The 24694-nt window shown below is 41.8% G+C and overlaps 1 protein-coding gene across 2 annotated transcripts; it reads left to right on the top strand.

Annotated features, from left to right (window-relative positions):
• The first annotated feature begins 399 nt into the window (after nt 1–399).
• LOC139626713 (unconventional myosin-VIIb) lies at nt 400–22880 on the top strand. Of its 2 annotated transcripts, XM_071487157.1 has the most exons (48): nt 400–442; nt 719–756; nt 872–973; nt 1067–1219; nt 1800–1984; nt 3221–3342; nt 3428–3570; nt 3661–3774; nt 3922–4075; nt 4192–4268; nt 4357–4476; nt 5686–5825; nt 5947–6157; nt 6235–6370; nt 6453–6622; nt 6732–6872; nt 6989–7147; nt 7244–7336; nt 7642–7736; nt 7816–7900; nt 7989–8207; nt 8358–8567; nt 8651–8863; nt 8960–9124; nt 9224–9517; nt 9604–9764; nt 9868–9994; nt 10619–10738; nt 11081–11254; nt 12038–12265; nt 12366–12533; nt 12629–12746; nt 13571–13697; nt 15341–15507; nt 15613–15794; nt 15889–16010; nt 16112–16266; nt 17667–17820; nt 18530–18685; nt 19376–19481; nt 19580–19693; nt 19789–19876; nt 20044–20150; nt 20444–20629; nt 21564–21680; nt 21903–21986; nt 22096–22215; nt 22310–22880. In XM_071487157.1, the coding sequence occupies exons 2-48, from the start codon at nt 739–741 to the stop codon at nt 22403–22405; spliced, it is 6696 nt and encodes a 2231-aa protein (XP_071343258.1). In that variant the 5' UTR covers nt 400–442; nt 719–738; the 3' UTR covers nt 22406–22880. The 2 variants fall into 2 exon arrangements, with proteins under 2 accessions (XP_071343258.1, XP_071343259.1); XM_071487158.1 differs by lacking the exons at nt 400–442; nt 719–756; nt 872–973; ... (6 more) ...; nt 4192–4268; nt 4357–4476 and adding an exon at nt 4857–5004.
• Nucleotides 22881–24694: the final 1814 nt, after the last annotated feature.

The raw sequence follows: 24694 nt of genomic DNA, 5'->3' as shown, positions 1-24694 counted from the left end.
GGGTCTGTTTGTAAAGAGCATGTCTCTGTCTGGTGCTCAGCATTATTCAGCGTTTCAAAGAAGAAAATGAGCAAAGGGAGAGATTCTTAAACGTTTCCATGTCTTGTTCATTTAGTTTCCAGACTTGTGTCAAAGTGACAGAACGTTTATAACTTTGACACATTTCAGTGATCTGTATTTCACCATTACACCAGACATTTAATAGCTAATTAGCAGCGGTTCTAGTCTGATTGCTGCTGTCTGTGATGATATTAAGTGTATGCTGTGAGCCTGGTGCTTAGTGACAATGGGTGGCTCTACCTTTGCAGGAGCAAAGTCAAAGGGCCATAAAGGGGTGTTTGCTTGGAAATCTCTCTTCTTCCTGCTTCATAGTTATTCAAGGAAAAGTTCCCTCAGCAGCAGCAGCAGCAGCAGCAGGGGCTTCCACCAAAGAAGAGCTCAGGTAAGATCTGACATGACACACACACAACTATATCATCACCTCTGTGATCACACTCACTATGTTACTGTATCCAAGGCGTTAGCTTGATGTTTATTCTGTTCTTATCTACAGTATGTTGCCATAAATATCAAGTTGAGGCCACACAATTAATACCTACTGAAGTGAACTAAATAGACCTGATTGAATGAATATTAGTTTTCTTGCAGGTGTATGTTAGTAGTAAATAACCGTGCTGAGTCTGAATTGGAGTATTAATGTTGTCATCTTTTTTTACAGACTTGATCTATGTGTGTACCATGCTGCATTTGAGTAAGGTATGAATCTCTGTCATGTGTACTCTTAATTTTAAAATCCATCATGCTCTGACTGTCATCTCAGGCCTTTCAGCGCTGGTTATTTTTTAATACAACTTCTCTTTTCAAAACCTAGGGAGATTTTGTGTGGGTGGACTCTGGTGCTGGGGTGCCGATCGGGGCGGAGGTCAAGCTAACAGACACAGGACAGCTTCAGCTGATCGACGATGAAGGAAAGGTACAAAACCCGTAACAGTTTACATCTGTCGGGTACAGGAAAATGAGAGTAAGCCTCCTATATAATGTCAACTGTGTCATAACATACATACAGGAGCACAAGATCAACAAGAAGACGGAGGGTAGCATCCGGCCCATGCACCCCACCTCTGTGAAGGGTGTGGATGACATGATAAGGCTGGGGGATCTGCATGAGGCGGGTCTCCTCAGGAACCTCCTGGTGCGACACAAAGAAGGCATCATCTATGTAGGTTTCTGATTCCTGGATTCACTCTCAACCACCTGGTTTTATGATCTCCATAACCCACAGTGGGAATGCTTACTCCTCTGGTGTCTTCCCCTGCTGCAAATAGCTTTCTATCTTAGACTTTGCCCTGCAGTTTATCACAGTGCTGTTTGTCTCCATAGAGACGAATGAGCCTCTGTTGGAAGAGAACGTCCCACTGTTTCTGTGTCACTGTATCAAAGCTCAGCTCTGTGCGTTCACTTATGAATCAGGGCATTTTAATTTATAAATACTTCTGTTGAATGCTGGCGGCCAAATTTACCAACACTGATATTTCTTTGTTTTGACAATCACATCATCAGCCACAGTGTTTAAAGCAGTGTTTTATCATTATAATCCATCCATGAAACGTTTAAACTCAATGCAGTACATTTAGAACATGTCTCGTGCATTGCCTCCATGACTAAACAAGGGGTCATTGGGGATCACCAGCCTGATGTTGTACTTACACCACCATAACTTTTTTGTTCTCGTGTGTTCACACACAAACACTTGTCAAATGTGCCACTGTGTGATAGTTAATGACCCTCTCTGTTTAAAGACATACACAGGCTCCATTCTGGTTGCAGTCAACCCTTACCAGCTGCTGCCCATCTACACCACCGACCATGTGCACATGTACACAGATCGACGGCTGGGTGAACTGCCGCCACACGTCTTCGCCATCGCCGACAGCTGCTTTTTCAACATGCGCCGCAACCAAAAGAACCAGTGCTGTGTCATCAGGTCTGATTTTGTGTGCTGAGAGGCTGCAGGGATGTTCAGAGACGGCCTCAGATTCAGTTTTATTTACACTGTGGCAAATAATTGATTGACTGACTGGAACCTTTATTTATACAGGGAGAACTCACAGAGAACAGGATCTGTGATTACATCACATTATTTACAAGTAATTGACAAGTAGCAGCCACATGATTTTATTCTTTAACTCAAGAGTTAAAGAAACACTTTGTCATTTTGGGAAATACACTTGTTTGATTTCTGGAGGAGAATCAGATGAGACTGATATCGCTCTTATGTCTGTTACACTGGCTGCAGCCTTACATTTACCACACAGACATGAACGCAGTATCTATCTTCTCATCTAACTCTGAACAACAAGGCAAATAGAATTTCAAACCATCAAAAAATAAAACAAAAAAGCTACAACAGAGAAATAATTGGTAGTAACATATTTAGATTAAGAACAGAACAAAACAAAAATAAACGATAACAATGACAAAGTTATCAATTAAAACATTCACATTCAACTGGTGATAATGTTTTGATGATTGACACAAATTTGTAGTAACTTGTTTGAGTATTTAGATGATTCCCTTTGCAAGGTGCAAAATGTAACTTGAAGATAATTGGCCAAAGGAAATTTTGATCCTAGGATTTTTAAAAGCAGACTGCATCATGCAAGTGTGGGGTGTACACACAATCTCAATACTCTGAGGGTTGGATAGACATGTACGCAGCTTTTTAATCAGTGCTTTATAAATAAATGCTATTTGTAAAGAATCAAAACTCTGCTCTGGTACATTAACACAGTAACACATGTTTGCATTTGTAAAATATAAAACAGTGTCATCTACATGCAAAGGGAATAGACAGTTGTTGATATACAAGCTTGGGTTTTTGATATAAACTGTGAATTGAACAGGACCTAAAACTGATCCTTGTGGAACCCCTTTGTTAATGCTGCAAAGGTTAGGTTGCACACATTAGCCACAACGTTATTGTAATTGTTCTGTAATAATTTATGAACCAGCCAAGGGCAGATTTGTCAAAAAGAAAATCTGTGAGGTACTTTAGAAATATCTTTTGATTTTCTGCACCACAAGAGTCAGCTGAGATGGTCCAATGCTCAGGACTGAAACCAGACTGATGGTGGTTTAAACCAGAGGTTTTCATTAGAAGGTCAAAAATCTTTCCAGGGGAGAATATACATGATAAATAATTCTTTACTTTTCTCATCAGTGGAGAGTCAGGAGCAGGGAAAACTGAGAGCACCAAGCTGATGTTGCAGTTCCTGGCAGCTGTGAGCGGACAGCACTCCTGGATCGAGCAGCAGATTCTTGAAGCAAACCCCATCTTGGAGGGTATGAGCAGACCACCGAATTGAGGAAATCTTCATAATCAGCTGAATCCTCCTTTGTTTGATCAAACATACATTTTCCCTCTCAGCTTTTGGTAATGCCAAAACCATCCGCAATGATAACTCCAGCCGTTTTGGGAAGTACATTGACGTCAACTTCACCAAGGGCGGGGCCATTGAAGGGGCCCGCGTCGAGCAGTACCTGCTGGAAAAGTCCAGAGTTTGTCGTCAGGTGGGCAAATCAGTCAGCTGAATACTCCCAGGAGCAGCAGAGTGGCACCAGTCATTTCCTCTGCTAAAGAACTTGTGTTTTCATGCGCAGGCACCTGAGGAAAGAAACTACCATATCTTTTACTACATGCTGATGGGCATGTCAGCGGAGCAGAAGAAGATCCTGTCCCTTGGGAGCGCTGCTGAGTACAACTATCTGACCATGGTAATGACATAATTTAGATTAACTGTGAAATTTGAATAAAACTCTGTCATTGTTGATGGACTATGAAGATAAATGCATTGAATGAAAATCACAGGTAACCAGATAAGAGGTCATATTTAGCTTCAAGCCATGTGATGCTGTCACCAGGGTAACTGCACCAGCTGTGAGGGACGTGATGATATGAAGGAGTACGCCCACTTCCGTTCAGCTCTGAAGATCCTCACCTTCACAGAGAATGACTCCTGGGAAATCTCCAAACTGCTCGCTGCCATCCTCCACGTGGGCAACGTGGACTTTGAGAGTAAGCGCAGCACATTACAATGGGATATGTATGTAAATAGTAAATAATATCACTCTCAGATGTGTGAAAAAATTGCATCTTTTGAGATATGGAACATTTTTCTTGGGTAATTTCAGGCACCATAGTAAATAACCTGGAGGGCTGTGACATCCCCTCATCAACCCATTTCAGCATGGCCAGCCAACTTTTAGAGGTATGAGAGTATTTTTTGTGTCTTTTATAAACGTAAATAAAAAGAGCAGAGATGACCACGTCTGTCTGCGCGTGTCCCGTTACCTCAGGTGGATCCCAAAGAGCTGGAGAAGAGTCTGACGCAGCGCTCCTTCATGACCACCAGGGAGAGTGTGACCAAACGCCTGACCTCTGCCCAGGCGGTGGATGGCAGGGACGCCTTTGTCAAAGTAACTAAGTCACACTTGACGAGGAGATTTACTGAAAGAAATAAATGCAGCTCATTTTAACAAAACAAATTAAAGCACTTAGGAAAGATGTCCTGTGAGGCTGTGATCCTCGTTAGACAACAGAAAACAAGACAGTGAGATGGATGAAAAATTGAGGAAGTTAATTCATTTCTTATTTTCTTACCACCAACTATGAGGGACAAAAAGAAAAAAAGCGTTGTTATGCCTGTACAGTGGCCATTTTTGGACCTCTGATACTGAGCTGGATCCACACAGGCCTTTTCATTTAAGACATTTTGACACATCACATGTGTAAACAATAAAATGGATGATGGCTGATGTTTCTCATGCTGACTCACTTGTAGGGGACAGAGCCATCCTTAATGCTGTTAGTAACACCTGTGATTTTGTTACTGTGACAAGTCCGAGTATCTGCAGTGAAAAAGGCTCGTTTCTCACCAGACTAAGCTCTACATACTCAGTTGTTCTGTTTTTTGTGTTAGCATGGTGGACTTTACATTTTATCAGGTAACATGCTACTCTTGCTAATGCTGGCATGTTGCTATGCTATGTTAGCATTAGCATTAAAACAGTTTGGAGAATAAGCTCAATTTTTCTGGCAGAGCGATGCCACTCTCACATCTGTCTGTTGAATATGAAGCTACAGCTAGCAGTAGCCTGTTAGCTTAGCTTAGCACAGAAACTGGAATCAGAGAAAACTGGCCTGGCTCTGTCCAGCAGTAACAAAATCCACTTAAAGCACATTGAAACCTCTAACTTTGAGCTCAATCAACAATAATTCAGACATCTCTTGTTGGCACATGAAAATGAACCAAAGTGTTGGTCAAGTGGACATTTTTGTCCTTTTGGTAGCTTTATGAAATTGCTTTAGGATAAGTTTTCATTTGATTGATCAGTTTTAATTTTGTTTTTTTTTTTTTTTGGTCAAGTTCCAATAAACAATAACAAAACAGAAATCTACCTTAAGTTTTTACACAGCCTCTAAATGATCAATTAATATCAAATAGAGATTATAGCAATGTCCAAAACAGTGGAGGCTGAAGTTTAAGTTTATTATGACTAATATTGTCACAATACACACAAATTATAAGTATTGTACATTTTAAACATTTGGATATTTAATGTTACTTTGTCAATAGTGTGGTTTTATGTGTATTTATAATGGTGTTGTCTTTATTATTTCTCCAGGCTATTTATGGAAAGCTCTTCATTTGGATCGTGGACAAAATCAACGGTGCCATCTACAAGTTGCCTGAGTCTCCCAGTGAGGTCCAGCAGTCAATAGGCTTGTTAGACATCTTCGGCTTTGAGAACTTTAGCAAAAACAGGTCGGTGATCCTAACAGTTTTCCTGGTATTAGAGCCTTGTTGTTGCTGTTTTTAGACACAGGACATTTTTTACATGTTATTTATTTGTTCTTCTTCTGTTGGATTTGTTGAACTGCTGCAGCTTTGAGCAGCTTTGCATCAACTATGCCAACGAGCAGCTGCAGCAGTTTTTCGTCAGGCATGTTTTCAAGCTGGAGCAGGAGGAGTACACACGTGAAAACATTGTTTGGGAGCGCATTGACTACACAGACAACCAACGCACCTTGGACATACTGGCCAATAAACCCATGAATATGCTGGCTCTTATTGATGAGGAAAGCAACTTCCCCAAGGTCTCTATCCTCTTTGTACCTTATAACTGTAGGTTGTGACAAATCAAAGCAGGTTTTAACTCTTTGTTTATATTCAGGGCACAGATACCACTTTGCTCCAAAAAATGAATCAGGTCCATGGAAAGGGGGAGGTCTACATTCCCCCCAAGAACAACTATGAGACACAGTTTGGAATCCAGCATTTTGCTGGAGTTGTCTACTACGACTCAAAAGGTAACTCTATGGCTGCCTAAAGCAGCAAACCATCTCTGCACATCCTCTGTGATGTTCTAATCGTGTCTGTCTTTGTTTTGAGGTTTCCTTGAGAAGAACCGTGACACCCTCAGCTCAGACCTGATTCAGCTGGTGGAAACCTCAACCAACAAACTCCTCAAACAGGTGTTTCATAAAGAGCTGGTCTCCAGTGCGATCAAGAGCAGCACCAACCCGAAGATGACCATCGTCACGTCCAAGACCAGCATCCGGGTCAGTGCAGCGTCTGGCTTCAGCATCAGATGCAGCTGTCACCAGCTGGACAGACACCGTGATTGTATGTAATCACTTACACTGTGTGATGTTTGTTTGTGTCTGACAGCAAGCAGCTGACGGCAAGAAGCACGTAGCAACTCTGACTGGCCAGTTCCGCCAGTCTCTGGATTCCCTGATGAAAACACTGACTGTGTGCCAGCCCTATTTCATCCGCTGCATTAAACCCAATGACTACAAGAAGCCCATGGTGAGGAACGAAGCTGTATTCACTCAACCAAAAATCCAACTTGTTTTCATGTTTACCAAAAAAAGGATGAAACAATTTGGTGTAAGTAAATCAGATTTCACGCTCCTGTGTCCCAGCTGTTCGACAGAGAGCTGTGCATCCGTCAGCTCCGCTACTCTGGTATGATGGAGACCATCAGGATCCGGAAAGCTGGGTATCCCGTACGCTACACCTTCAGCGAGTTTCTGGAACGCTACAGAGTTCTTCTGAAAACGTCCGTCTGTGATCCCAAAACAGTGAGTTGGAAGTTTTAACGTGATAATTTTCACCTGACACCTTTTTTCTTCTTCTCTTGCTGTGTTTGTTTGATGTTTTTTTTCTCATTCTAACAGGAAAGTAACGAGAAATGCTGTGAAAGCATCTGTGAAACTGTGCTCGCTGGAGAGGGCGACTGGAAGACTGGCAAGACAAAGATATTCCTGAAGGTGCTGCCTTTTTTACGTACAACCTGTTGTTACACACACACACACACACACACACACACGTAATGTATATATTAAATGTATGTATGTACAAAAATTTAATTTATATATATGTATATGTACATATACAGTATGTACATATGATTTAGAAGGGGTTTACAGATTCAAATAGAAACATCAAACCTCCATTATTACAAAAAACAATATTCTAGTTGCTCAAATTGAATCAGTCCAATTCTATAAACTTTCAATTCTCTCTACTTTATGTATGAAATAATAAAATAATACTCACTATTGTTTTCTCTCAGGACATCCATGATACAATGCTTGAACTGGAGCGTATAAAAGAACTAAACTTGAAAGCACTTTTGATCCAGAAAGTCCTGAGAGGCTACAAATACAGGTTTGAAAAAAAATCATCTTTAATATCTGTTGTTTGTTGGTGTGATTTTCAGCTACATGTCTGTACGTTTCTTCTATAGGAGAGAGTTCCTGAGGAAAAAGGCCGCCGCTCTCGTCATTCAGAAATACTGGAGAGGACACAAAGGCAGAAAACTGTACAAAGTGGTGAGACACTGTTTGATATATCAGCATTTATCTAAGTGAAAATTCAGGCCTTGCTTCCAAAAAACTCTCAGTTATGCTCTCCATGCAGGTCCAGCTGGGCTTTGCCAGGCTGCAGGCGCAGGTTCGCTCTCGCCAACTCCACCTCCATTATAAGAAGAAGAGGGCGGCAGCCATCGTGCTGCAGACCCAAGCCAGAGGATACCTGGCCAGGAAGCAATGGAAGCGTAAGAGAGATGCTGTGATCCTCCTGCAGGCACACACCAGAGGTGCGCTGGCAAGAAAAGCTCTCAAAAAAATGAAGAGAGATGTAAGTTCACTCTCATGAATTATGATGTAATTTTTCTGGTCACAAGTATAAGAGAAGGTTAAAATCTCTCCTGGTTTTTTGTGGTAGAGCAGTAGTTGCTAACCTTATTTGTCTGGTGTACTCCTACGTTACAAACACCCCTTCTTTCAGATGTACCTCTCTGCTAAAGAGAAAGAAGAGGAGCAGCGGACCATTTTGGAGAGACAGAGACACTTGGAGGAAGTGCTGCGGCAGAAGAGAGAGACGGAGGCCAAAGCTCAGTCAGAATCCATCACAGACCAGGAGATGGTGGACACCATCTTTGGCTTCCTGCCCCCTATTATTGGAGGGCAGGAGGGAAAAGCACCTGTGGGATTTGAGGTTTGGGAACCAAATGTTTTACGCAGAGACATTTAGTCTTCTTTTCAGACAGTCGGTGACGGAATGTCTGTGTCTGCTTTCAGAATTTTGAAGGGAAAAAGATGATTACGGAGGAGATAGACATCGACGACCTCCCCATGGAGGAGGATCTTCCCAAAGAAGACTACGATGACCTGGATGAGTACTCCTTCTCCAAGTTTGCCTCCATGTACTTCCAGGGTGCAGCGACTCACACCCACATCCGTCAAAGGCTGCGGCAGCCCTTACTCTACCATGAGGATGAGGGAGATATTCAGGTGCTTTCGTGAGACCACTAGAGTTCATCATTACAGTCGTTTTTTGTCTTGTTATTTCATTTAATCACAACACTATTTCTGTTGCGTTTTCCCCAGGCTTCACTCACAGTGTGGTGGATCATCTTGAGGTTCATGGGAGACCTTCCTGAGCCAAAGAAGCAGGTCAAGCTGCAGGGAGCCCCGACACAGGAACGCCTTCTGCCACAGGACCTGCTCTCCAGAAAGGACAGACGTCTCAGCCACATGGTGGGCCTGGACCAGGTAAATGTCCTTACAAAGCCAAAGACATAATCCATTTGGAATATTTCCTGATTTTGTAAGATAATATTAATTTTAAAATGACATTTTTGTGTGTTTTAGAGGGTGCTGAGAAATAAACGAAAGCCTTCCACAGTCCCAGAGGAGCCGACACAGAACAGAAAGAGCTCCATTTTCACAGACATACTGACAAGAAACAGGAAGGCTTCTGCTGTGCCCAGTGAGACGGCTCAAAACCCAAAGGCATACACGGTACCAGAGGGAAGTCCACGAGCGAGGAAGGGATCCACCTTCACTGACCTGCTGTCAAGAAACAGAAAACCATCCACTGTTCAGGAAACTGGAATCCCAAAATCCACTGCCAGTTTCAGGAAACCCTCCATCATCATGGAGGAGGTGAGCTGGAAGCCGAACAAATTCAACTTAGTGATGAGTCCTCGTTTTAATTTACAAATGATAATTTCATGTTTTTTTTCTTACAGTCAGAGGATCTGACTGACGCGCCCAAGCCTCCCGCCCTGCCAGCTGTGAAGGAGGACAGTGAGGAGATGGTTGGAGACGCACCCACCCTGGAGCGGCCGCTCACCTCTCTAGAGAAACTGCACATCATTGTGGGATATGCTATTGTCAGACAGGACCTCAGGTTAAAGAAGCTACTTTTTTAAAACTTATACTAATACTAATACTTCTGAGTAATCTTTTTTAAAAACTCTCTAACAATATGATATTTGTCTCTGTCTGTCCAGGGACGAGATTTACTGTCAGATCTGCAAACAGCTTCAGGATAACAACAGTCGTAACAGCTACTTCCGTGGTTGGATCCTGTTGTCCCTCTGTCTGGGCATTTTCCCTCCAAGTGAGCGCTTCATAAGGGTAAGAACCACAGTTGTATTTGTTACTTTATATTTCCATATATGAAATATATGTACATGAAACATTTTAGAAATAATAATTAAATGTACTGACATATACTGTATGTCAAGCCCATACAAATATGATTGTCTATGTATGTAGACTTATGTTGTTGACATATGTTACATAAACATATATCCATCCCAGAGTGTGTCCATATTTATTGATATTATATACAGTGGGTAACAAAAGTCTGAGAACACTTGAATGAGAAGATAGACAGGTTTATTATTAACAAGAAATTAATATATAACATATATAATATAAACATATATGATTTTATATGTATGATCTTTTTATAAACTTGCATTTATAAATGAAATATATAACATTAACATATATGGTTGCAACATGTTATTATATAAAAATTCATCATATAGATATTTTAATACATGTACATATACAAATGTTATAAACTTATGTCTTCATATATGTATATATGTGATAATAATATAATACCTTGTAGTTAACATATATAACGACATCGCTCTTGATATAGGGACATATATATGTCATATATTAAATAACCAGTGTGCTGCAGGCTGTGACGTTTTGCTCGCTTCCTTTTATCTCTTGTCTTGGCAGTATCTGCAAAGCTTCATCCGCTCCGCTCCAGAAGGCTACGCTTCCTACTGTGCAGAGAGGCTGCGGCGCACAGTGATGAATGGAGTGAGAGGGGAGCCTCCAGCCTGGCTGGAGCTGCAGGTACTGAGATTGACATATGATGGTCTTACACATATGTAATGAAAATAAAAGCAGATTTTCTCACTTGGTATCTAGACAGAGAAAGAGTTTGGGTTTCATTTGTTAATTTTTTATATGAATGTCTGAGATGTCTGATGCCAGTGGAGGTAAAATGTTCTTTAAGGTGTTCACAGCACTTTATTTTAGTCTGGATAACCCACAGACCTCACAGTCAACAGGTTTTACTCTGACTACTTTCTACAAAAAAGAAGAAAACACATATTTTAAACCAGAAAATGTGTGTTTTTTAACTTTCATTTGAGTCACAGGACCCTTCACACTTCTTTCTCTGTACTATGACAGGCAACCAAGACAAAAAAGCCCATGATAGTGTCTGTGATAATGATGGATGGGCGTTCAATAAACCTGCCTGTGGACTCAGCATCTACCTCCAGAGAGATCTGCCAAATCCTCTCCAACAAAATCAAACTCAAAGACACCTTCGGCTTCTCTCTCTACGTGGCTCTGTACGAGAAGGTATGAGTCACAACAGCTAAGTCCACATGCTTCAAATTTACCATCAACAGATTTATCTATGTAATAGCTACAAAAGGCCCCACATTTAAACATCATATACGCTGTGAAAATATAAAAATACTTTTCTGAAAACATTTTAAAACAAATTTTTTTTAAAACAAGGACAGAGCCAGGCTAGCTGTTTCCCCCACTTCCAGTCTTTATGCTAAGCTAAGCTAACGGTCTGCTGGCTATATCTTCATGATTCCTCACTGAGATGAGAGTGGTATCAATCTTCTCATCTAACTCTGGACAAGCTAATTTTCTTTATTTCCTCTTGTTGGCATTTTTCCCATTCGATCGCTGTAGCAGAGACACAGACAGGATGTGGGGAGGGAGAGAGGGAGGCGAGAGAGGACGTGTTTATATTTATTGGTCTTTAAAGACATAAATGAGACTTTTCAAATATGCAAACCTCAAGTGTTAGATATTGATTAGCAGTGCTTATACCAGCAAGATACACAGTGCATCAGCTGCAGCCTGTTTACTGTCAGCTGCCATTTGTGTGCTGATCATCACTTTAGAACATGCAAATAAACCCTGCAACATAAACATGTAGAGAATAAGTGGCGTCATTTTGAGACCCAGGACAAAATTAAATGTTGAAGTTTCTGAACACTGCTCTGTAAACACCTTTTATATAAAGAAAGAATTTATTGTCAGGTGGTGGATTCTGAAAGGACTGATCTACTGTAGAGAGTATGTCTAGATATCAATTATAGCAGCTGCTGACTTGTCCTGAAGGTGTGGGCTCTGGGCAGTGGCCGGGAGCACGTGATGGATGCAATCTCCCAGTGTGAGCAGGAAGTGAAGAGGAGAGGAGGGCAGGAGCAGCACGCCCCCTGGCGTCTCTTCTTCCGTAAGGAGATCTTCACCCCCTGGCACAACTGTGATGAGGACAAGATCAGCACAGACCTCATCTACAGGCAGATCATCCACGGCCTGAAGTTTGGAGAGTACCAGTGTGAAAAGGTGCAGGACTTAAACCGATGGTTATCTTCAACAAGAATCCTCCAAACCTCCAGCCATACACTTAAATAAAATCTTTTTCCCACATTTCACTTCACTACAGGAGGATGAGCTTGTTGAGCTTGCTGCAAAACATTTGTACATCCAGCACGGCTCAGACAGCAGTCCAGAAAAAGTGAAGCAAGCTGTTCAGGACAGCATCAAGACCTCTCTGCTGGAGGCCAAGTCAGAGGACAAGTGGGTGCAGATGGTCAGCACCACTCACGCTGAGGTCGGTCCCGTCACTTATCAGACGGTTCAGCACGGAGAGATGTCAATGATCACAATCTATACATGACTGCGTCTGTTGTTCTTAAACCACACAAGGGTCCATATCTGAGTTCAAGAGAGAAGACGGATTCAGTGAAGGCAGAGATGGTCGACTACGCCCGGAAGAAGTGGCCCATGTTCTTCTCCAGGTTCTTTGAAGTGGCCAAACTGTCAGGTAGATGTCTGTTGGCATTGCTTCTCTTTTGTCGTGTGTGGAAACAATTTATGGTCTGCTGTAATTACATTCATTTAAATTCACACAGACTGGTTATACTGACAGTACACAAGGCCGTTAGCACCCATGGGTGACAGGAGAAGACAATAGAACAGAAGAGGTCGTGATTCTTGTAGAAATAAGTTACTAAGCAGAGCTGAACTGATTTGATGTTGATTCAGGATCAAGCGTGGATAACACAGACATTTCTACACTTTCCTCAGCAGCACAGAGACAAACACTCTGAACGATCAGCAGTGAACCAAACCCCTTTGAGCAATTCGCTGTTGCTGCTGTTTGTATCTATGTCAGACTGAAGTATATGAGGCTATTTATAGAGACATTATACCACTGGGGTTAAGACTCCAGCAAAGCAGTTGATTAGCAGGGAATAAGTGGGTCAGGAGCAACATTTCCTCCTCCTCTGTTTGCTTGTGAACAATCATTTTGCAAAATACAAACATACATCTGAGGTGTCCAATAAGTGCGAGCTCTGAGTCATGCACTGGCTCTTCTCATAACACCTCACATTTAATTAATGAGGTAATTACAGGCTGCTAACAAAACAAACACATTTAATGGAGTCTCCAATGGAACAAGTAATAGCTCTCTATGCTTTATTTAGAAATGATTAGTAGATTGATTTAAAAAAAAAAAATCATCAGCAATTTTGCTAATTGTTTGTTTGCTGTACACATTAACAGGAACATACCTCATGATTCCTATCATATCTCCCGTGAGTCATGATTTATTTGGCTTATCATTCTCTCTGTGGATGTATGTAGGTCCTCCTCTGCCAAAGAGCAAGTTCATTGTGGCCATAAACTGGACTGGTATCACATTCCTGGATGAAAGAGAGAAGAGGCTGCTGGAGCTCTCCTTCCCTGAAGTGACAGGAGTCAATACTATAAGGTAGAGACAGTTATTGTTGCTCCAGGTGCAGAATCAGAAAAGGAAGCATTTTAGACATTTGTGTGCAAAAGCAAATTACATAGTTTGTTGGTTTTAAAAAGGGAAATAAGTAAATGCAACCCCTGCAGCAAAAAGACATGAAAGACAAACTTTTCTTCCAGTGTTACCTCACTGTTTATTTCATGGGTTTAATTATAGAAAGAAAAATGAAACAGTAATTGTGGCATTTTCAAAAGTTTGGGCACCCTGTAAGTCAGTACTTAGTACCCTCACCTCTCCTTTTGGCAGATGTTACAGCTTGTTAACACCTTTTGTAGCAACTGTGGTTCTTTCTGTTCTTGATCCGGGAAGTTTCACCCACTCTTTCTTGAAGATCACATCAGGTTCTGAGATTCAGAGATATTTTTAGGCTTAGGCAGCATTTTCAAAGGTGCTGGAGTCACAGGGCCTTTCCAAAAGCTTCAGCTTGTGTTTCTTGTTGTCTCTTGTTCATGGTGGATTTTGAGGTCTGCTGATATTTAGTGGACTCCTTTCTTCAGCAGAATATTGATAAACATCTGGCAAGGTGTTCTCTCACCTTGTTCTTTCACTCTTGTTTCTGCTGAACCGTCCTGCAGCTTCTTTGCACTCACTTGGGCGACTGTTTTGTTTTTCTGCCCAGCAGACGTGCACTCTTATCTGAAAGTGCACTTGGTCTTCCACATCTTGACTTGACTTCTACAGTCGCTTCAGACAGAGGAAAATTCAAGCCGGAATCGCTTTGGTATCTGTTTATAGCCTCTGCTGCTTTGTAGACATCAGTTAGCTTCATTTTCAGATCCTCAGTCAGTTGCTTAGTGGAGCCAGTGGTTCCTGAGTGTTCCCACAAAGTTGGTAGAATCTGAGAATTTTTCATCATAATTTCTAAAGACAAATCTTGACCTGACTTACGTGTCGTAACCAGTTGAGTGAGGCCTAAGTTGATGAAGAGTGTTTTACTAAACTTTTGCACATGCCACAATTACTGTTTAATTTTTAAACAGCAGACTAAATAAAAAACTTAATCATGACATTGAAATGTAAGACAGCTGCAGAGGTTGTGTTTTACGGTGGCCCTGAGAACTCCACACACTGCAACTTTAAAAAAACACATGCAAACACAGGCACGAGCAAATTCAGGAAACATCATCATCAGTTTAACCACGTGTGATGCAAATATTCACAACACAACGCAAGTGTTTCCAGTGGACACAAAAAAAGTGATGAGGGGGCGACTCTGGTAGAGCATGTACAATGAACCACAGCGGCTGCAGGTTCGAGTCTGACCCGTGGCTCTTTGCTGCATGTCATCCTCTCCCTCTCTCCCTGACTCTCCTACTGGAATAAATAACTTTAAAAATCCATGTGAACCTGTTGTTCACATGTTGTCAAATTGATGAAGATGTTTTCTGAATTTACTTGTGCTTTGTCTATTTGCATGTGTTTTCCTGAGCTTGAGCTCTGAGGGTCAGGGTTTATTCCTTTTGCTTTTAAAAATTAACAAAATGTATAATTTGCCAGTGATGCCTAAACATGTGTAACCAACATATTTTCAGATACTACAATGTAATGTTATATATATGTTTTAATACTGTGTTTGTGACTGGGCTGTGATGCCCACCCAGGGAGGGTAAAGCATCTGGACAGGCGGTGTGTCTGCTGACACTGAAGGGAGACTTCACTCTGAGTGGATCAGCAGCTGAGGACATGGCCGAGCTGGTTACCATGTTCCTCAGTGGACTGGCAGAGCGATCTCAGTATGCCGTGGCCCTGAAGGAAGTCGACAGACAAGGTCAGAGAACCTGGGGACGTACTGATCCGTCCTTCTTGCCCTTTCCCTCCTCACTGATTACTTTTGCTCATTGCTGACTGACTGATTTCTTCTATCCCTCTGCAGATGATCCCGCGCTCCTCAGCTTCAAGAAAGGAGAGCTCATTCTAATCATCAAAGACAATGAGTTTTCTCATCAGCATGGCTGGATAAAGGGCCAAATAGAGAGCACAAAACAAACAGGAGCCGTCCCCACCGAGGCCATCTTGATCCTACCAACGCTCAGTAAACCCACCTATGAGGTCATGGTAAGGAGACGTCAATGACATGTCTGTTGCAGATAAAAGGTTTGTTCCCCGGTTCTGTGAGCGTTAAACGTGGTGCATGTTCTCTTTATTTCAGAGCCTCCTCAACCTGCCTCCTAACCAGAGGAAGACCATCATACAGACAAACCAGAAGGAAACAGGAACAGTGGGGAGAGTGGCTCCTGCCACGCTGAAGGAATTCTCCATGGAGTATTTCAGGTATCTGGAAACACCTTCTACTTTGATACACGTCGGTAAGAAAACGCTGGCTTAACAACACTGACTGCAGGGATCTGCATCTTGTTTCATTTGTCCTGCAGGCAGCCCTCGAAGGATGTTAACCGTCAGGTGATTTCAAGGAACGCTGCTCCTGAGAGGCTGTGGGCAAACTCCAGAGAGCCAATCAGACAGCCCCTCCTCAAGAAACTGGTGGGCAACTCAGACCTGAGCCACAAAGCATGCCTGGCTTTCACTGATATCCTCTACATACCAGAATTACACCAGCAGTACCATTTCTTACCATGTTTTTCACCTATATACAGGGTTTAGTTTTGGAAGCCCAGCAACAGTGTTACATGATGTTTAACCTGTCTCTGCAGGGAGTATCAGGCTGTGTCACTGTAAATCTACTGAGGACTCTCACAGGTGACTCCATTCTCTAGCCCCGACCCAATGTACATTTAAACTGTCCTTGAAGAGCAGATACTTGGCTGCTTAACCAGGCCTTACAAAGAGTATACACTACATTTACCTAAACTTCACTGGCTGATCATAGACTTTAAATAAAGATGGACGTTGCCTCTGTGACATCACCATCGGTTTCAGACGCTCAGAGTGAGCTGCTCCGCTGTCACCAACTTGGCAGTGCCTCACTCCGTCTACCTCCCTGCTAATCCACAAATGAACCAAGATGTAGGGCGTGCGTGGAGCCCAGCCTTTGGTGCATGCCAGTTTGTGGCGAGCATGCACTCACCCACCTGTCACTCAAAGTGACACGCCCTCACTTATACATAAATTTGAGCCTTAATGAAATTTAAATGGGTGAGTTATATGAAGGAAATTAGCCATAAAGACCAAAACCGTTTTTGTACCAGGCTATAAAAATGTTCATTTCTTCTATAAAGTTGGACATTTTTACATGAGTCTGTGAGGACTGAATCCCTTTTGGAGCCAGACTCAAGTGGCCATTTGAGGAAGTGCAGCTTCTAGCAGCTCCATGTCGGCTTCATTTTTTAAGCAGTGGAGATTGCCACTTGTGGATGACACATCTGTCTCGACAGGCAGTTTCATCTGAGTGTCGTGACCTGCTCAGCTGTCCAACCATCACCTATTTTTTATTACAACCCCTCTGGTATCAGTTACTGTTTCAGTCATGAATCATGTTGCATGACCTGTCTTAAAAAACAAAAACAAAACAAAAAAAAGTTTCTATATGATGAGTGTAAAGTGTAGCATGTACGCTGGCAGGGGAAGTCTGCAGAGTCATCAGGTGGCTCACTAAATGGCGTTGGCCCTCAACAGAGAGACGGTTTCACTGTGTTTTCCAGCGTCCCCTCCCTCTTTGCCTGCACTCACACACTCACCCCAGCCCTCTGCAGCAGGCGATCACTCTTTGGCCATGAACTCAAAGATGCAGCTTTGATGTGGCTGAGTAAACTAATCAACATAGCCAAGATAACTAGCCTGCCTAAGCTAATCTAAAGCTAGCACTGGTAGCATTCAGCCTAACCCACCAATCTGACCCACCAAGCTCCCTCAGCTCTCTTACTGCAGCAAGCAGCCCAGCATCACCAGCTGACAACATCAGCCAGAGCTTTTCTTCTTTTAAACTTTATATGAGACCAGGATGTTTGTTCCTCCTTGACTGCTCTGTACCCATCCTGAAATATATGGGAGATTACCCCACCAAGCAGATGCAGAGTCCGCTGGAGCTCACAGACCAGATCTTCAGCACCGCCACTCAGAACGAGGCGCTCAGGGACGAGATCTATTGCCAGATTATGAAGCAGATGACCAGCAATAACAACCGGTACGTGTCCCTGTCTCAGGTTCTCAGGTTTCTAGATGCTTGTGGACTCAAGACTGAAGATTTGTACAATGCAACATGTTGTTTGTATGAACTGTACTTTCGAAAACCGGTGTGATGGAGGGAAGAGCCACTGATTTTACTCATGATATCATTTCACTTTCCTCCTTTGCTTTAGCACATTTGTACTTAACACATATCAGTTTGATAATGAGGCAGTGGCTCGAGGGTGTGGGCCCATTCTGTCATTGTCGATTGTAAATTGTCTGACAGGAAACAGTTTTGATTTTCAATTGAAATTGAGAGTATTGGTATTTTTTCTAAAAAATATTCTGTGGTTTCAGCTTCTCTCTGTTTTATATCATTGTAAACTGAACGTCATCAAGTAACTGATAATAAAGTTATTGTTAGTTGCTGCCCTAGAAAGATTTTAAGCTCAATCAAAACCCGACCCATGAATTTAAGCAACTATAACTTTTATTCCCGTGTGTGCTTTTCTTTATTTAGACAGTAGGAAGTGCAAACGGTACAAAAAAAAAAAAAAGAGCTCTGACGTTTTCTTCCAGAAGTGGAAGTGAAATGGAGCCACCCTCGCATGTTTCGGTTCAAGAGAGTGGATTTAAATACAACCCAAGACTCATCATTTCTTCATAGGCTTTACAGTTTCTTACATACTGTATCATTTTTTTCATGTCGCCTTGTCTGTCCCCAGGTTCAGCATAGAGCAGGGCTGGCAGCTGCTGTGGCTCTGCTGCGGCCTGTTTCCTCCCAGCCAATCTCTTCTGAAGCACACTCAGCGCTTTCTGGAGTCGCGCCGCAGAGAGCCGCTGGCCTCTGACTGCCTGCAGCGGCTGCAGAGCTCTCTGAGGTTAGGTCAACATACTGCATCACACACCACCAACAGCGCCCTGTGCTTCAAGAAGAAGTGTGTATATGAGATGAAAAGAGTGTGATGAAAGCTTCTGCTCCTCCCTTATTTCATAATAACAATTAGAGGCTGTGTGCAAACAACGGCAGGATCATTTATAGAGCAGCTAATGTTGCGTGTAGAAAAGCACAAGGCAGTTGCAACACTCTGAGCCGGGGTAGCAGGCGCCACGACACGACATGACACCATGAGTGGTGTGGTGAGAAAAGGAAATGTCAAGCTGTGCTGCCTTATGTTCTTCTCAGGTAATGGCTTCATAAGAGCTGAAATTAGCTATGTGGACCTGTTGTTCTATGTCCTGTGAGGGCAGGTTGAGCAGATTAAGGCTGAAATTGCCTGCAGCAGTTCTTACACTGTCAACAGTGCCCTTTATACAAATGTGTTGCATCACCTTCACAGTGTGTTGACCACACTTAACATCTGCATTTGCATGACTTCCTCCATAAATAAATATGATTTACATTCAGTACAACTGACACAATGACAGCAGGTCCAAGAGGCTTATTTTTGATCAGCACAGGTGCGTGGTGTTTGATTCTGTGATAGAGCCCGTGCTCCGCATCGAACCCGTGTGTCAAACTGATAAAATAAAGCAAACTGTGTGACTCAACAGTTGCTGTCATTGTGTAGGATGGAGCCCAGGAAGCTGCCGCCACACCAGGTGGAGGTAGACGCCATCCAACAGAACAGCGTCCAGATCTTCCACAAAATCCACTTCCCCAACGACACAGAGGAGGTACCAACTTACACATAAAAAAACATTTTAAGAAGCTATTTTTTAAAACTCACACGTGACATCTTCACTTCACACTCGTCCCTTTCATCTTATCACAGGTATTTGAGATTTCCACCAGCACCAGGATCAAGGATCTCATTCAGAACATCACCAACAAGCTCGGCCTGGCCTCGGCAGACGGCTTCAGTATTTTTGTCAAAACACATGACAAGGTTCATTTGACATTTTTCCGCCTTACACATCATATTTTGCTATGTACTATAAACTCCAGTGTGACTACAGAAATCTGTATTTGTGTTTATTTCAGGTGCTCAGTTTGAATGACGCAGACTACTTCTTTGACAGCCTGAGACAAATCACTGACTGGTCCAAAAAAGCCAAGAGGATCAAAGACGGTAACAAAACATCATCTGGTTAGAGTGACAGTCAGACATGTGACTGTCCGCTGTATTTACCTGTGTGTGTGTGTGTGTGTGTGTGTGTGTGTGTGTGTGTGTGCGTGTGCGTGTGCGTGTGCGTGTGCGTGTGCGTGTGTGTGTGTGTGTGTGTGTGTGTTGTGCAGGTGGGCCAGTCAACATATCCTACCTTGTGTTCTTCATGAGGAAGTTGTGGTTCAATGTAATCCCTGGCAGAGACACAGAGGCCGATCTTATCTTCCATTTCCCTCAGGTACATTTGAATGTTGTAGCTCAGTCACCATCACATTTTCCAGGCTCCATCAGTTTTTCCACACAATAGGAAAGACACATCTTTCCATGAACACAATGCTCCTGACATATAGATGAGATAGTGTAAATAGCACCTAACATGACCTGTGGGAATGTTGGTTGGAGACTGAACTCTATAAACAGGCTGAAATCAGTTATTTTTTGTCATTTTTAATGAACAAGTAGGAAACTTTAAAGGTCAAACTTGGGCACAAATCTGAAATAAAACACTAAAAATATCCTTCTGTCTTCCAGGAGCTGCCGAAGTACCTGAGAGGCTACCACGTCTGCACCAAAGATGAGATGGTCAACATTGCGGCGCTTCTCTTCAGGATAAAGGTCAGCAATGACAAGAGCCAGTTGGTCATGATTCCCAAGATGCTGAGGGAGCTTGTGCCCGCTGACCAACTGAAGGCCATGTCTGAAAATGAGTGGAAGAAGGTATGACAGGCTTTCTATTCTTTGATTTCATCTCTTTAGTTCTTAACCTACTGTAAACCCTAAAGAATAAGTCTAGCATTATTCTTATAGTCAACAGATTACGTGAAAAGCTCATACTCAACAGTGCAGTCCTATAGATAGAGAGATAGATAGATAGATAGATAGATAGCTTTATTAATCCCCAGAGGGAAATTAAAAAGTCAAAGCAGCTGAATAAAAGTACAATAAAACACAGTAAAACACAGAGACAAAAGGCAAAAATACGTACAGGTATAAGTATAAATAGAAATGAGATGTAGATATGGAGTCTGACTGCACTGGGAAGGAATGACTTCCTATAATGTTCCCTGACGCAGCGGGGTTGTATGAGTCTGTTATCTCAGCCCCGAGTCCATTTGTTCTGGCTGATGACTTAAATTTGTAGCAAGACCAAAGGCGACACTGTGCTTCACCCCGAGTGTTGGCTGGATGGTCAAACTCTGTCCCCCATGCCTTTGAAATGTCAGCACTGAGGGGCTTTTTTCAGCCTCTACACAACACAATAAAGCTCATCATCATCATCATCATCATCATCAACTGTTTCTGTCACACTTCATATGGACAAATGAGTGCAACCCCATGAGGAGGGATGACTTGGCTACACAGACAATACTTGTTAGTATGATGAAGTTTTTTGTTGGTGTTTGATGTTTTCATAGAATAGTTAACAATAAGAAAAATGCAGATTATCACCAGACCTGTCCTTTGAATTGCTCACATGAACACTACCACCATTATGTCACTCCTGTGATCTCTATCTCAGCTCACTGAGAATACTGCCTGAAGGCTGTGGGGGTGTTAGGAAATCATTAACCTCGTCACAAGCAGCGCAAACACTTTTACAAGACAGGAGAGTTGTATCATTCTGTGATATTTTCCTTCTTTGAATTTTCAGAGTATTGTTGGTTATTATAACAAACAAGCTGGTATGACTGTTGATGAAGCCAGGCTGGCTTTTCTGAAGGCGATCTGTCGCTGGCCGACCTTCGGCTGTGCCTTCTTCGAGGTGAAGGTAAGAGCTGCAGTGAATGCAGACACATGGTGTTTTATCTTGTTATCTACAGTCCATTTGGTTGGTTAGGTGGGTGGTTTATTTATCTGATGCTGTAGCGCTTTAACAGTCACATACAACCTCTGCCATCATTGCACACTAAGTGCACATCTACAGAAAGCAATGGGTCATGATAACAGTGAAGAAAAGTTTTCTTATTTGTCTTTCTAACTCTCTTTTCAGCAAACATCAGAGCCAAATTTCCCAGATATTGTGCGAATTGCTATCAGCAAGCAAGGACTCACAATCATCCACCCTAAAACCAAGGTTAAAAAAGTCAATCAGAAATAGTCATTAACTATCACTATCACTAACTATCACCACTAAACACCCTCTTCTTGTTCCTCACCATTAACATTTCTTTTCTCTTGTAAAGGATGTTTTGGCAAATCACCCATTCAACCGCATAGCTAACTGGTGCAGTGGAAGCACCTACTTTCACATGACTATTGGCAGTTTGGTCAAGGGAAGCAAATTCCTGTGTGAAACATCACTGGTAAGTTCTGTCATTAGACGTGTGGTAAAGTCTTTGTAGTTAAAGTGTGTCCTTCTAATTTCCTTGTCTTTATGTCTGTGTCTTCTTTCAAAAGGGTTACAAGATGGACGATCTTATAACCTCCTATGTCAACATGTACCTCAGAGAGAGGAGCGCAGGCCAAACCAGGAACCAGCGCTTCAATATATGAGCCACGAGTGTGAGGCAATGCTGTAGCTGCAGACATTAAACCATCACATTCAACATGTGGTTCATACATGAAGAGGCAGGGCACAAATAGTTCTCTGTTTTTTTTGTTTTTTTTTTAAGTGCAATCAGCTTTATTTGTGCTCTGTGAGGAAAAAGACTTTGATTTACTATGTGAAACAAAGTGGTTGTAGATTTCTCACATTTTATTTAAACGGAGGTTTCTTTGGCATGTGTGCAAGTAACATAATCTGCAGGGAAAGGTGTTTGCTGCTTTTACACAATGGAGATAAATTATTGTTTTAATCAAACCCACGGATCAAACACTATCACACACTAATGTATATGATGAATATTATCTCCTGTCCAGAAACAAATATCACTCAAGTTGAATAAATGTAAAACAAATACTATTCTATATGTATATTTCCAATTTAAAGTCCAGTAATCTTAATAATAAAATATGGTTTTGAAATGTTGCCTGTGCATATTTTTTGAGACTCATGTATGTTGCATTTAGGTGCTGGTGGAAAATTCTGGCTCTGTATGGCTTTTCAACTCATTCGCTAGGAAATTTCCTTTGGGAAAAGGCTTTTTTTCTCCAAAACAAAAAGTATGTCATCCTCATCTTGATACACGGAATTTCACAAATGTGTTTTAGATATTTATATAAATGGGAAGCATCGTTTTACATCTTTCAAATTTGGTAGTATTTGTTTGTTGATAAAAGAATCAGTTGCAAACATAATTTGATCTCAAATCATCATATACATTTGTAAAATATTGTTTTTAACTGTGGATATTGAAACATTAATTTATCACCACCATCATTTCCTCATCATATTCATAGAGAGCCGCAGGGATGATATATTTTGTAGGCCAAGCCAGATGTTAGCATCACTCTGGTTTGCTTGACAGAAAGGCAATGGGATTTTTCCATTGGCTTTTGGATTACTTCAGAAAATAAACTAAAGTTTATGATACCCACAGGTTTTGTTCAGCATGATAATCTTCACAAATGAAAACCACTTTATGATTTTTGAAGCCTAAATACAATCGCCAGGGGTAAAAGGTTAATGCTAAGCTATAAACAGACTACACCATTGCACCAGTGACTTCAAAGTCACCACCACTAAACTTCTAACTTGTTGCTTGATTTAGCTCTGACCTCTTCTACACCTTTCCTCTTACAAAGTAGTGATCGTGTTCAGCGTGATGATGATTAATATCCCAGTTTAACAACCTCTGCAGTCTCATTTAGCCACTTGTTAGCCTTTTTTTAACACATTTTAACTGGGGTATTTACTGACATATTTTATTCATAGAATAAAACATGAAAATCTCTAGAGCCTGTGGTTACCACAGCCCTTAAATAAGCCATCTAACCAAAAACTTGCACTCTATGTGCCTGCTTTTAAAACATTAAAGGTGCCTTGTGGAATTTTTTTGTTTGTTTACATTCATTGTTTCTCACTGAACACACACTGTGTGTGTATCCTTGTTGTCTTATAAACTGTTAAATGTAATTACAGTCTCCTAGTTCAACAGTTTAAAGAATTTTTTAATCATTTACTGTTTATGTCCATGTTTGCCAGCTTGCAGTCTGATTCTTCATTGGCTTGATTATAACATTGCTAATCTCTGCACATTAATGTTGATAACTGGAATAGTATGAAATCAGGTTGTCAATTGTGAGGCCCCCACGCTTGCACACCTACATGCACATCCTTGTGCACGTGGACAATGCAAACAAAACGGGACCTACTAGTGAAGATATTGCATAGTTCAAGCCCATATTTATAGAACTTTTGAAGTGCTTAAAATAAGTTTGTGTTCACATGAGAGAATATTCAATGAGACATTTACTGTCCCAGTTGATGAGTTCAACTGAAAATGTTGTGAGCGTCTTATTTTCTATCAGTCTTTCAGCAGCCGACAGAAACGCTTAATGTTTTGACTCAACCTTCCCAGCACTATGAAGAATGATATATTTATGATAGTAAGCACTTACACAAGGCAATGTTTTTGCTTCAGGGTTACGAGACGCACAACAGACAGAACTGAGGGGCTGAACAAAAGCGGGGGCTGTCCCAATAAGCAGTTGGCAGTAAATTAACTGGGTAGTGATGTCAAAGCCTCTCCACAGTCCTGCACAGATAGTGGCTTCATTCAAGTCTACAGAATACCATTTGCATATCGATGATACAGAGAAGAGAAAGCTCCATGTATCTGACACACAGCTGTGAAATCCTTGTATGAAAGAAATATTATCCCCCCTCAGTCAGTGGGTCTC

This window comes from Trachinotus anak, unplaced genomic scaffold, assembly GCF_046630095.1.
Source record: "Trachinotus anak isolate AG129_WGS33_773 ecotype Australia unplaced genomic scaffold, CSIRO_AGI_Tana_v1 ptg000010l, whole genome shotgun sequence".
Classification (NCBI taxonomy): Eukaryota; Metazoa; Chordata; class Actinopteri; order Carangiformes; family Carangidae; genus Trachinotus; species Trachinotus anak.
This window is presented reverse-complemented; position numbering and strand designations above follow the sequence as displayed.

Coding starts and splice junctions, on each gene's coding strand:
- LOC139626713 (XM_071487157.1), top strand. Junction 974..1,066: donor TGATCGACGATGAAGGAAAG/GTACAAAACCCG, acceptor ACATACATACAG/GAGCACAAGATCAACAAGAA. Junction 9,518..9,603: donor CCTCCATCATCATGGAGGAG/GTGAGCTGGAAG, acceptor TTTTTCTTACAG/TCAGAGGATCTGACTGACGC.